The sequence below is a fragment of the Cyprinus carpio genome, chromosome B15, assembly GCF_018340385.1.
Source record: "Cyprinus carpio isolate SPL01 chromosome B15, ASM1834038v1, whole genome shotgun sequence".
Lineage (NCBI taxonomy): Eukaryota > Metazoa > Chordata > Actinopteri > Cypriniformes > Cyprinidae > Cyprinus > Cyprinus carpio.
The window spans coordinates 14,094,868-14,109,690 of record NC_056611.1 but is presented as its reverse complement, the minus strand read 5'-3'; the positions used below and the strand labels follow the sequence as shown (position 1 = coordinate 14,109,690).

Here is a 14,823-nt window from a genome sequence, read left to right as displayed (position 1 = left end):
CATTTTCCTTGAGGGAAGTATTTAGACCCACTATACAATAATCTTGAATATTTTAAGTTTTCAATGTTGGTCAGTTTTGACTCCAAATCTCAGGCGTTGTTCTATGGACAAGCAAGAGTTAAATGAATCCTACTGATATGTACCTTGCTCCTGGCCACGCCCCCAAACACACACGCAGTCCGTTTATCAGGTGATGCGCGAGAGCGAACTTTTACTGTGTCCTGCATCGAGACCGAGTTCATTCATCATTCATTCACTCACGTTCACACGCGATGGAGGAGGCTTTGGTTTGACTCTTTTTCACAATAATGGATCTGTTCTAGAGGGAAACTGCTGGGATTTGATTTGGGGAAGTAACGCTGAAACAATCACAGACAGGTGAGTGGCTCGTGTTGATCTTTCCTCTGTTTGCTGGCGATTTAAAAAGCATCAGCGCTTGTAAATATTACAATATTTTATCGTATTTTATCCATGAATAAACATTGCGTCTTTTTGCTAGTGGTCAGATAGCTGCGCCATTATAAATTCCATAAATACTTCCAATTTATTCACTAGCCGTGGTTAAGAACGAGCTCTCTAAAACCGTTTAGCCCTAAATACGAAACCCATACAACGAGTCTTCATTATAGAAAAAAAACAAAACTCTAAAGACGCTGACCGGAAGTGCTAAAGTCACATGCTGTTGCCCATGACAACAGTGCTCATTTTATTACTACCATCCAAAAGCAAGACTTCAACATAATTATAGAATAAGGTTTACTTCTCCACCTCCTTAGTCGCATAACAATAAACCCACATCTTTGCATGAATATTGTTTCCTGTCTGTAAACATTCCACGTCAGATTTTCAGATTTCAAGACAGTCTGTCGCTTAGCAACCACATCAATGTACAGCTTCCACACAGTCCCTCACACAAGTTGTGTAAATGATGTCATCAGCGAAAATCCTTCTATTACTAATATATGTATATAATAAATATTTTTTATATAATTTTTTAATATTAGTAATATGCAAAATAAAATTGGCGTTAATAAAAATGCGTGTGTGTGTTTATATATATATATATATATTATACACACACACGTTTAAAAATAATATAATACATAGTAATATTATACATTTTATTATATATTTGAACTTTAATTATTATTACAATTTATTTACAAAATTAATAATATTAATAAAATTATTTTCCAAATATTTTAATCATAAATATAATATATAATCATATATACACGCTACAAGAAATAATAATACTAACAATTAAAATAGGCTAATAAATTATTATTAATAATTCTATTATAATTCTACATTTTAAATCCCAATTTGAATGTAGTATTAAACCCTAGTGTATTCTGTTGCAAATCGAAGAATACAGACCACAAAGAGTTGCTCATATTTTGAGATATTGAATTCCAAAGCATCCTCTCACAACCTTATGAAAAGAGTTAAATAATGACACAGGCTGTGTAAATTGCTTTGGATTAGTCACCAGAGCTACTGTGTGCTTATGTATTCAAGGTAAAGTTAACTCTGTCAGGTGCCTGCATGCTCACATGGAGCTGTCTGTCCTGTCAGGGAGGGTTCATTCTGCTGAGTCAACATCAAGCTTCTCCCTGTCAGCACTTCTGATAGTAGGGCCGGAGTGTGAGAGGAATATTTTGTCGTTTCTATCTCGTTACTCTATCAGAACCAATATATCATACATTCTGTGCATGTCATTCGTGGTTCAACTGTCACTGTGGGTGTGTCTCAATATTCCGGGATTCCTTTTGTTTATATACTTCACACTTGAATTATTAATGGCGTAGCGTATAGTTGCTTGTGTAAGTCTTGTGTAAGTCCTGTATTCATCACGTTCATGCATCACTGAACATGGCACAAACCGTTCTCATCATTGATTTTCTTTAGGTTCATTTGCATTTCAAGGTCCACAGTTGCCATTTAGCCAACTTATTTTTGCATGAATTCGAGTGCTTTCTTTATCAGTATGACTGATTTAATAACTGTATTAATAAAAACAGCAATATACAATTAAATGAACAAATAACAGATGGATGTTTTTAAATGGATGTTTTACCTGTTTTACATTATATGCTGAAACAACATTTATATCCACCATATTACATAACCTTTACTTATCTATTTATTTATGTATTTATTTTATTGAAATTAATACAGCATTTGATGCTGTTTTGGCAATATAAAGTAAGTAAATAAATCCAACATGTTCATGCATAACATTTATTTTGTTAAATTTAATATACATACATATATACATATTGTGATATACGTATATACATATAGTTGTTATGGCAATATAAAGTAATTAAATCTACCATTTACATACATAACAACATAACATACATAATATAAATTTATATATTGGAATAAATGGTAACACTTTATAACAACTTTCATTAATAAACTATTAACAAATACTACTTAACAGATCATTGTTTAATATATTCACATAGCTAGAAATATGAGATAATGTGCTTGTTGATGTTTACTAATATACTTATTAAACATTACCTTATGATTAACAGATAATTAATGAATGCTTTCAAATGTCATTTAATTTTAAATTCATATAATCATGCACTTTTTTAAAAAAAAATCTTCAAAATTATTTTGACAGATGGTTTACAATGAGTAAAAGCTTCATTGATTAGTAACAAATATTACATTATGCTTAATAGATCAGTAGTTAATGCTTACAAATGTCATTAAACTTTCATCATTTTATTAGTACCTTTATGAGCAGTCATCTCAAATGACCTGAATGCATCTTATTTACACATCTTTACAAATCACTTTTTAATTATTTGTTCATATTTTTGCCATACCCAATCTAAAGTTGGAACTTTTCACGATTTGTAAATTTTTATAAACGTTTACTGATCATTTGGTACCTTTATGGACACTGGACCTTTAGCTGTTGTAACAACGTTTGTGTAAAGGGTGGTTAGTTAAGTTTATCTGCATCACACTAGAGTTACACAGGGAGTTTATCACACACATTATTAGGGGTGCAAAACATGTTTTTACCGCCTCAACACTTATATTAGTTCTGTATATCATTCATTTGTTGTGTCACCCAAAATATGTTTTTTCAGATTTTTCTGCCACAGGCCTTCATCCTTTGCTGAGGTTGGAGGTTTATGTTGAAGTCCGGTCTCCTCCCTCCCCTCACAGACGGGCAGCTGTTGCAGTGACTCAGTATCATGGAGGCGTGCAGCAGGACTGCAGCAACGACACACGGCAGAGCTCCAACACCTCTGAGAGATGCATGCAGTCATGATCCTTGTGAAGGGTGAGTAACAGCCTGCGTACTTCTCAGTGTGCTTTGGCTGCTGCGGTGCTCAATTATGGTTATATGCCGTATAGCATGTGTTTCTCTTGCAAGGTTAGATGAGGCATTTTCTTTACATTCGGCTGAACCGCTGCATAATCAGGTGCAGAGCATGGTTTTTGCACACACAGGCATTTTGTGCGTCATGTGACCAGTCACCTTATTCTATTTCTGAGACCGCATATTTCAGCAGCACTGCATGCAGCAGATGTGAATTTGTCCCCTGAGGAGTAAATTATAGTGGAGATTTGTGTGCAACTAGTGCCCTACAGAGATGATAACAAGGACAGTATGGTCATCAATGAACGTGTTGTACCACCCCAAGGAAGCAGGCATGGTTTAACGTAATAGTCAGTGACATGACACATCTTTTATATATATCTGTAATTTATTCATTAAATATGTAATTAATACAAACAAAATAGCAGGGTGATAACTTTTCTGATATCACGATAAAGTAAAAGCCTGATTAAAAGAAGTCTTGAAAGGAAAACCTTTTTTTTATCATAAACAAACATGTTTTTTTCTTTTTAATTGAACCCCCCCTCCACCCCTCCAGATTAAATGCATATTATGCAACCAATATGCAGAAACATGATGGGGAAACAAAACAAAAAACTATGTAAAGACCATTGCAGTAAAAAGTTCCAAATATCCTGTTCACTGGATGATATGAGCAGCAGTTTTTCAAATGACAACAGTCATGATAATTGCAATTATAATTTTGATCAAAATGATTATCAGTTTAACCATTATAGTGTGCAGCATGACTAAATGTGACTAAAATGTCAACAATTTTAATTGACTAAACAGTAGACCAAAACATTGTCTAAATATTGACTAAATATGATAAAAACTACTTAACTGTGAACACTCTCATTAATCATTGACCCATAGTTAGTAATTTAGAACTCATTATGTTGCACGCGTGACTTTAAAATGGCAGTAAACTTTTGCCTCTTTCTTCCATGAACAGGATCAGGCATTATCGTTCAATCTCACGGTGGTCTAATCTGTTGGAGGAAGGCGGAGTGTGGGATGTTCTGGAACAAAATCACTCACTCTCTTTTGTCTACCGAATGAATCGTCTGAACTCTAGCCTTTTATTCCCATTCTAAAGGCTTTCCAATGCTTAAAGCTGTTCCAGCTCACCTTTCCTTACCCCAGGAGTGTTTCACTTTAGCCCTGTTCTTTGTTATTTAGGGTGGATTCAGTTGTGACGGACTGAGTGACTGATTGAAGCGATATCCTTGTGTTTTGCAAAACATACAATAGTGTGCTTTTTACTGCCACTAATCTGATCTTCTGTAACGTCTCCTTGTTTCGACCCTCCTGGCCATGTTCTTAGCTGCAGGGTGAACTGGGTAATGCCCTGGACATTTTCTGAAATGGACAGATCATTTCATGATGTGTATGTGAAATGGGAGCTTTTACTTTTGGAGACTAACAATGAATGTAACTTTTGAGTATTATTCATTATGATTGGCTTTTAAAGTGTTATTTTCTCACATAATAGGTTTGTGTAATCTTGATAGTTTAACTACTACACATCCTAAACAGCTTTACTAACTGATTAAAGACAATATAGAGGTTCAATACCCTCATTAACAAATCCGATTTTTTAATTTTCTTATATACAAGATCCTAACACACACTCAAAATGCATTAGGACTGGTGTGTGTTTGTTGAGCAGCTTTACTCTTGTGTTATTGACACAGCTCGGCCTTGGTGAACTTGTAGCTTGTTGGTTGGTTATTTTTTCACCTGCGTCATGAGTTCAGTGTAATGAGTGGTGCCTCTCAACTTGGTTAGTTTATTGTCTGCATGTCCTGCTTGATTAGGCAGCCATAAGTGAGAAAAAGAAATGGACCAGAAGGAATGTATCAGATGGCGCAGTGGGCTTTGAACATGCCCGGGACATATAAGAGCTGTTGGCTTCTAAGATCTAAGTTTAGGTCCCCAAAAAGAATTTAGGGATTTAAAAAAAAAAAAAAAACTTTAATGCAGTGCTGAATTTTCATCAGCCATTACTCTAGTCTTTAGTGTCACATGATCCTTCAGAAATCATTCTAATATGCTGATTTATTCTCAGTATGGAAACTGTTGTGCTGCTTAATATTTTTTTTGGAACCTGTGATACTTTTTCTTTGATTCTTTGATGAATGAAAAGTTAAAAAGAACAGCATTATTTAAAACAGAAATCTTTTCTAACAATATAAGTCTTTACTATCACTTTTAATCCATTTAACACATCCTTGCTGAATAAAAATATTAATAAAAAAAAAATGTACTGACCCCAAACTTTTAAATACTTGTGTATGTTGTAACACAAAATTTCTATTTTGAATAAACACTGTTCTTTTTAACTCTTTATTTATCAAAGAATTCTAAAAAAAAAATTACAGGCCCCAAAAAATATTAACTATTTCGTACATTGATAATAAATCAGCATATTACAGTGATTTCTGAAGGATCATGTGACAATGAAGACTGGAGTAATGATGCTGAAAATTCAGCTTTGCATCACAGGATAAATTATATTTTAAATTATTAAAATAGAAACTGCTGTTTTAAATTGCAGTAATATTTCACAAAATAACAGGGTTTTTTTCTGTATTTTTGGTCAAATAAATACAGCCTTGATGAGCACAAGAACTTAAAAAAAAATGTGAAAAATCTTACTGATCCCAAACTTTTGAATGGTAGTGTATATATTAATAGAAGTTTATTAATTTGCTAATACAGCATGTATTTCTTTTGTGTCACAACATATGGTAGTGTAAAGTTTGAATATGCATAAGTGTGAATGAGATTTGAGAATCATCACAGAGGGATATTTTTTCATTCAGCTGAAATACAAAACTGAAAATTTCCAAATATTTTAAAACACTTGCTCATTTTCTAAACGATTTAGAGGAAAAACTTGGCATCATACACAAACCAAATGAGGATCACACACTAACACACTTTTTTTAAATTGTTTCCGGACACAACAAAGTCACAAGAAACACATTTCGTTGTTGAGAGATGCATTCATCCGTGCTTTTAAATCAGCTCAAAATATGTACTGTAGATGTTTGATATCCTCCTTGATATCCTATATTAAGATGTTCGATATCCTCCAACTGGACAGATTCATACTATAAAGCTAAAATATTATGATTTTCTGTTAAATTTGTCAACTCCTTCTATGCAAAATTAGCGCAGATTCCTCCAGACTGCAAATCAGGGCAAAAGCCATTTTATGGCTTTAGAAGAACTTTTAAGGAGTTTTTTTAAGGATTGATAACGTGTGGTCACTAACTGATTTCAATGGTTGGAAAAGAGCACCTTGAACATTTTGCAAAACATCTTATTTTGTGTTCTACAGAAGAGTCAAACTGATTTGAAACATTATTGGTTGAACTATTCCTTTAAAACAATCTTAGCTCAGCAATTTCATTGGTGTAATTGCTTTGTGCGATGCAATGCAGAGGTATGTATGTATGTATGTCATAGCATAAGCTTATTTCAACATACTGTACCTCCTTTCTTTTCTTTAAGGCCCCACCCAGAGGAGGATGAGGGGGAGGAAGATAGGAGCTTGCAGCCAGCAGAGACTGCAGGCTGGGAGGACGCCATTGCTGTTATGGTGCGTGTGTGCTGGCTTTCTGTATGTCACACTTCATGCCTTTAGAGTGCTGCGTAATTGTTTGTTTACATGTGCATGTTCGTATATGCAGGCACGAGGAGCACCGATGGTCCCTGAGCTGCCTGCCGAATCTTCTCTGCGCTCATGTGCCAGCACGGCCAGCATGAAGGTCAAGAACGTCAAAAAGTAGGTGTTTATATGTTCAAGGGAAGAGTACTTTCTCTGATTCGTCTCTTCCAGACCCACGAAGCAGAATACTGATAAGCTCTTTTTGTTTTGCAGACTGTCCCTCACTAAAGGCCATTTTCCCAGGCTGGCAGAATGTGCCCACTTCCACTATGAGAATGTTGACTTTGGCTCTGTGCAGGTGAGGGTTTTATGGTAAATGCAGTCCTGCTGAAGGCCATGATCACTCAGGGTTGACGGGAATGTGTTCATTAGGCTCTTGGCTGTGGTCTTGGTTTCACTGGTGGCAGATTATCCATCATTTTGAAATTAGGGCTGCGGTTTAAGTTACAAGCAATACACATTGGCCTCTGTCAGGTTATATGCTAGACTGTGGAAAACATCTTGGCTTGCTGTTTGGATTTCAACGTCATTGTTCCTCCCCAAGCTGTTATATTCATACAAATGTCTTTAACATTAACATTGTCCATTTCATCAGATAATGGCAATATTTATAAACTGAAGACTCCTCTATATAAATTATAAAATATTTATTTAATTTTTTTTTGAAGGAATTCTGTTATATTCACCCAAACTGAATTTATGTGATTAACAATACAGTGAAACAGTTATAATGTGAAATTATTATTACATTTTAAAATAACTGTTTTAATATATGTTAATACGTAATTTATTCCTATGATGGTGAAGCTGAATTTTTAGAGGCAATTACTCCAGTCTTCAGTGTTACATGGTTCTTCAGAAAACATTATAATATGCAGATTTGATGCTCAAGAAACATTTATTTATTATTATCAATGTTAAAAACATTTGTGCTGCCTAATATGCTTTTGTTATGTGGTGATGGAAATGGTAATACATTTTTCTAGGATTTTTTTTTTTTTAAGTTTAAAATAACTTTTTGAAAAGTATTTGTTTTTAAACAATGTTCAAGTATTTATACTCATCATATAGAGTATTTACAGTCACTTTTGATCAATCAAATGTGTCCTTGCTAAATAAAACTATCAATTTCTTTAAAAAATATTTCTGGCCGCAAACTTTTGAATGAAAATGCACATATTCTCAAACTTTAATTAATAAATGTAATTATTTATTGTTGTCCCCTACATTTCCCTTACATTTTTATATTTATCTGGGTATAAAGTAAATCAAGGGATCATCAAGACTCCAAAATAGCCAAATTTAGTTTTATCCTTTAATCAGGTAGTTTTTGCTACTGCACCTTTAAGACTTCTTATGCAATCTATGATTGTGCAATTTTTGCAGCATACTAATGTGATGATATGTAAATGTGGGTGGTAACACTGTAATATGTTCATGGTAATAGGTGCCATGATGATTAAGGCCGAGATGGACTAGCCATGCAGATTTGCTTTGGTTCGTATAAACATTCCGATAGAGCCAAAAAAAAAAAAAAATAATAATAATAATAATAATACAGCCAAAAAAAAAAAAAAATAATAATAATAATAATAATAATTAATATATATATATATATATATATATATATATATATATATATATATATATATATATATATATATATATATATATATATATATATTATTTATATATATATATATATATATATATATATATATATATATACAAATAAATTTATATATATATATATATATATATATATATATATATATATATATATATATACATTTATTGTGCATGTGCATTCTACAGTAAACAAACAAACTCTATCAGAAAAGGAAATAGCACTTCAATTGAAAGATGTGATCTCTATTCCATATTTGCCACCATATTTTTTTTTCTTTTTTCTATAATTGATTAGTCTCCTCCCCGTCTTATCCTTCTACTATCTTTGATATAACATCAATCTGAGCTTCTCCATTTTTAGTTCAGCAAATCTGCCCTAACACATTTTGTCCAGCCAGATTTTGTTGTTATGCTGATGGGTTCCAGCAGAGAGCAGTAAATATCACTGAGCCCCTCCTCAGTCTTTGCTGTATGTACAGCAGTATACTGTTCTGAGAACCGAGGGTGTTGGTTTCGATGCATCATGAACAGGGTATGGCGTCATAACTGAGGAACAGGAAGTTAGCCCTCCCATCCTACAGCTCTGTGCTCTGCGCCTCCATCATCCTGTGCATTTCAGCTCTCAAGGTCATACAGAATCCTGTTCTATTAGAACACATTCAGTCTCCTGAGCACGTCACATTGACACACTGTGGCCAGGGGCTGGAGGAATGCGGAGTCCAGATACTCTCCTACTCAAAACTTGGCAGTTAAATAAGTAATTTGATGTTTCAGGAGGAATGTCCTTTAGTTCGGTTTCTCTTTTGCTGCTTTCAAAGCTCATGTACACATTTCAGCAGTTGAAGGATATCAATGAATGCGTATCAGATAACAGCAGTTTCATGCCATGGTGCCTTTTGTCTGTCTGGTGTAAATAAAAAAATAAACAATAAAATAAAAAAAAATATGCAGAAGATAGGAAGCTTTTCTGTACTGAGGACAATTGAGAAAAACAAAAAAACAAAACAATGTATGTGTCCAAGTCCTGATCATAATTACTGACACACAGATTTAGAATAATTAGAGTATTTTAATAACACATACAGTTTTTTTATCTGTATTTTTAATTTGACTATATGAATCTCTTTTTTGTTGTTTAAAATTGTACATTTTAAAATTCATTTTGATTTTATTTATTTATTTATTTGTGGTGGATTTATTTTATGTAAACATGATTGTTTGAATGTGTGTCAGGGTTAATACAGTTAATTAAAATTAAAACCAAATCCATAAACTTGTTAATAAATGTTAACTGAAATAAAATGTTAACTTATTTTATTTCAGATAGTTTCCAATGCAACATTTCTCATTTTCATTTAGTTTAACTTGATGTAAATAACTAAAACTAAACCTGAAATAAAAATTTATAAAACTACATAGACATTGAAAAAAAAAAACAAAGTAATCATTACAAAAACGCACAACAAATTTAAACTAAAATGTCAACCAGAATTAAAATAAAAGCAGAAATTCTACAGATAAAATGTAATTAAAAATATTAACAAAAACTATAATAGTATGATACTAAAATAATGTGTGCTTTTTTTGTTGAGACAAAAAAATAAATGAAATGTGAGACAGATGCTTATTTTCATTTGCTCAGATATCACACCACACAGAAACTCTTATTTTAAGTTTCAGTAATGTTAAAAGCAAATTGTATAAGCATGTTCTTTTATTCGGTGAAACATGAATAACTATCCCAAACCAAGTACAGTACTTGTTTGCAGCTGACCCTGCTTTTATATTTTAAATATAACAATGCCTTTTATAAATTTTGAATTGTAGTTTATGTATCTGAATACTGTTTTATACCACTGTAGAATAAACTTGCCTGTGTTTAGTTCAAGAATAGGGTATTGAGTTAACATCCCTTCTGTTCCATCTTTATGTAGACCTTTGTTGCATTCCCAGAGGTGGTGTGCATGTTCCACATTCCTCGGCTCAGGTTTAAAGAGGAGCTTTCAGGATCCCTGCCTCCTCCCTACTAGTGCAGAGAGAGAAGGAGATGGAGGAAGAACTGCGCCAAATTCAATGATGGTGTAATGAGCTTTCACTGATCTGAGAACAGTCACCTCCATTTCTATATGAGCAGTTGGTTGGGGCATTGATTAAGTCTATGTGTCTCGGACAGAAGGGAGGGAGCCCTCACTCACCACAATTTCATTAGAATGGACCCAAACCAAACAGTGCTGCTGAAATGTGTGAGAAAGGCATTTCTATGGGTGGATTGATCTTTAAATATTGATACTTCAAGGTTGAGCAACATCATGGTTTGTAGTGTAACTCGTAGAATATGATATAGATGGATCCGGATTCAGGATTTACACAAATGAAGTAGGTCAGCGCTGGATTATGATTTATCATATTTTTGACTGAAGTGGAATCTGATTAACTTTTGCTCTCTAAGACTTTGGGCTCATCTCAAAGACATAAGAATAAACCTGGTATGTGTCTTTAAGAGAAGATGCATGATGTGAGTGAATAGCTGACAACCCTTGTGTAGTTTATGGCACTGTAGATTAGCCGTGACTCCAGATGGAGAAAGGTCCACTCATGATCACTGGGTTACTCTTTCTAGCTTGAGGAATTCCCTTGTGGATTATTGCTACTGAAAAAGCTTTTGCTGCAATTTATTATACAAGGGGAATTTTAATCCACAGATTGTGTGACATAAAGCTGTGGCCGTTGACCTTTGGTGGCTGCTTTTTACCCATTTTCATCAACCGTTGCAAATACCAGACCAGGTGCTTTAATCTTAAATGTGTGTGTCTTTTATTCAGTATTACAACAAGTTTAGAGCTGATCTGGGATTTCATAGATTCAGCTAAAGGAAAAAATTCAGCATGCTTTTCTGGAGGAATTTTCCAAACCAGTGGCTTAGACAGGGCCTGTCATTGGAAGGTTACAAAGTGTCTCCGTAGCATTCACTGTTTTGAGGTTATCTGTACTGTATGTGAGTGTTCTTCTTGTAGTTGTCAAAATAATATACACAGTTACAAATGTGTAGTCTTTCTTTTCTGGGAATATGAACCAAAAATATTGATGACTCATGGGAAGTTCCTAGTTGCGAAATCATAATTACAATGTGGTTATGGTCAGAAAAACATGGGCTCACTGGGCAATTTGTATCTCTCATACATTTCTCATGTCCCTGTTACACTTAATTTTATCACAAAATAAATATTAAATAAAAAAAAAAAAAAAAAAAACAAATATAATAATATATTAATATAATTTTTTTTAATATTTTTAATTTTATTTTATATTTTTAATACTAATTATATATTTCATAGTGTTTTTGGGCATATTCATTCCAAAATAATAACTAAAGGCAGTAACAATTTGAACAATATTTTGGAAACAATTTACAATAATGTTTCGTTAGTTAACAATAGTTAACTACTTTAGTTAACATGAACTAAGAATAAACAATAGCCTACAGTACTTCTACAGCATTTATTAATCTTAGTTAATATTAATTTCAACATTTACTAATGCATTATTAAAATCAAAAGTTGTTTTTTTTTAACATTAGTTTATGCACTAATGAACTAATGAACACATGAACTAACAATGAACAACTATATTTGTATTAACTATTGTAAACAAAGATTAATAAATACTGTAATAAATGTTCATTGTTTGTTAACATGTTAAATGACACCTTATTGTAAAATGTTACCAATATTTTTTATTTGTGAACTGATGTGCAGCTGTTCTTTTTAATAGTCAACTTATTTCGGGTCATCGTCATAAAAGCTCTGTAAACACTGCAACAGACACAAAGATATATCTTTTTATTTCATCATGCTGAATGCTCACTAAAAATTTACGCAGTCATCACGTTTTCAGACCATTTCAAGTTTTATTTTGACGTGACACAGAGTCGTTGTATCTAAGTGGGAGAGTTGTTGACTTACTTTATAATTAGTCAATAACGCCATTTTTCTTTATTTAGGCCAAGAGCTCGCATGGAAACAAGAGGCGGGATTTATCACACGAACCAATCACATCCAATCATAACCGATCATATCCAGTTATAGCGTGATGGAGGCATTGCCTCCTCTCACGTGACTTTCCTCCATTCCAGAAAAGTCACGCCATGCTAAGGGGTCTCTGTTGTAAGTCTATGGACTGAAGGGAGGCAATCCTCCGCTGTAACTTTACCTGCGGGTGTCACTTTTGGACAGTGTTGCTTTATAAAAACGAGTGACTATTATACTTTAAATGCAATATTTATTAATGTTTGCGATTTATGTTTGTAATATCGATTATTTTGTCATCCAATTGTTTGAGGAGACACTGCCTCCCTTGCATCCTTGGAGGGAATGCCCCTGGTATATATGTATATATTAGTGCTGACAAACGATTAATCGCGATTAATCGCATCCATAATAAAAGTTTATATATACAATTTATATATAAATACACACACATGCATGTATATATTTTAGAAAAATATGTTAAGTTTATATATAATTATATTTATACATATAAATTACATTAATATATTTAGTGCTGTCAATATTAATCGCATTCAAAATAAAGGTTTTTGTTTACATACTATAATACTATATTTATTATGTATATATAAATACATACACATACAGTAAATATTTTGAAAATATTTACATGTATATACATTTATATATTTATATTCTTATATTTTATATTATATATAAATATATTTAATATATAAACATAACATTTTATTCTTAAATGTATACATTCATGTGTTTGTAATTGTATATACATAATAAATATACACAGCATACACGCATATATTATTTTTTATTTTCGTTTAATCATTTGACAGCACTAATATAATTATATTTATACATATAAATTACTTTAAATATATACACAGTTAAATATTTTCAAAATATATGCTATGAGTGGCTGTACAAGCCATAATTTATTCTCTTTTCACATACATATATTTCTACTTTAACACACTTGCATTCTCCTTTCATATATATTTTTGCTCTCATAATCACACATTTTAACGCACATATTCATACATTTTTGCTTTCATAGTCACATTTTAATGCACACATTCGTATATTTATCTCTTATATTCATATATTTTATGCACACATTTATACATTTTGATATGCAAATGTATTCAAAGCATACATTTAATATTATAAAAATAAATGTGTGTAGGAAGAAAATGCATGTACGTCCAAAGAAAATATCTATCTGTAAAAGAGGAATATATGCATGTGTGAGGGAGTATAGTGGAAACGGAAGGAGTATGATGGAAATGGAAGGTATTTGAGGCTGTAGTGGAAACGCACGGGGCGTCGTTGTTAAAGCTTCTCATTTACTTTGAATGGGTGACGTCATGCATTGCCAAACTGAATTGTGGGTCCGTCAGTGTCACGTCACTGGCGTTGCTCCAACCATAAAATCAAAAACTCACAACTCATCAAACCACAACATCAAATCTACACAAAAACAAAACGCCATATGCAAATAGCCTAGCTCAGGCGCTGGCCAATTGCGGTCCAATGTAATTGGCTATTGTCACTATGACGGTCAGCGCCAAGCTTCAGACATGCCCTCTGTCAAGCGTTGATGCCGATGCCTCGTGCGAATGTAAAAAGCGGTCTATGATATTGGAAATGTTAATAATTTTGTGTATAATTATTAGTTAAGCATAATAATAACAATAATAATAGTTATAATAATAAGAAGAATAAATATAACTAGATATGTACATTTTCTGAAAAAAAAAATGTGAGTGGTGCTTCATGTGGTAATATGTCACTAGGGTCCTGTCACTAAGGTCTTTTTTTAATCATGTTTTAACAATAAGATAGGAATTTTACCATAGCATGTTTTAACACTTAGCTAATCTCTGTTAGCATGTGACTTCACTGCTAGCATGAGTAGCATATTGGAAGTCTTGTTTGCTAGCATGAGTCAAAAGAGCCAAGTGCCATATCTATACGATGTTCTAATGCAGAGATATAGGTTTTGCTAAACGGTTGCTAGGGTACTCCTTTTGGTTGCTAGGGAGTGGCTTGGCAACTGCCAGTTATGACATTCCAAATGCTGCTTATCAGTATGTATGATATAAACCAACCTCCAT

The 14,823-nt window shown here is 32.9% G+C and overlaps 1 protein-coding gene across 2 annotated transcripts; it reads left to right on the top strand.

Annotated features, from left to right (window-relative positions):
- The first annotated feature begins 245 nt into the window (after positions 1-245).
- On the top strand, positions 246-13,084 carry LOC109103907 (rho GTPase-activating protein 32-like). 2 transcript variants are annotated; one of them, XM_042739369.1, is made up of 6 exons: positions 246-378; positions 3,199-3,316; positions 6,899-6,986; positions 7,078-7,172; positions 7,269-7,353; positions 12,685-13,084. In XM_042739369.1, the coding sequence occupies exons 2-6, from the start codon at positions 3,228-3,230 to the stop codon at positions 12,772-12,774; spliced, it is 447 nt and encodes a 148-aa protein (XP_042595303.1). In that variant the 5' UTR covers positions 246-378; positions 3,199-3,227; the 3' UTR covers positions 12,775-13,084. The 2 variants fall into 2 exon arrangements, with proteins under 2 accessions (XP_042595303.1, XP_042595302.1); XM_042739368.1 differs by having other exon boundaries at positions 253-378; positions 3,120-3,316.
- The last annotated feature ends 1,739 nt before the right edge of the window (positions 13,085-14,823 follow it).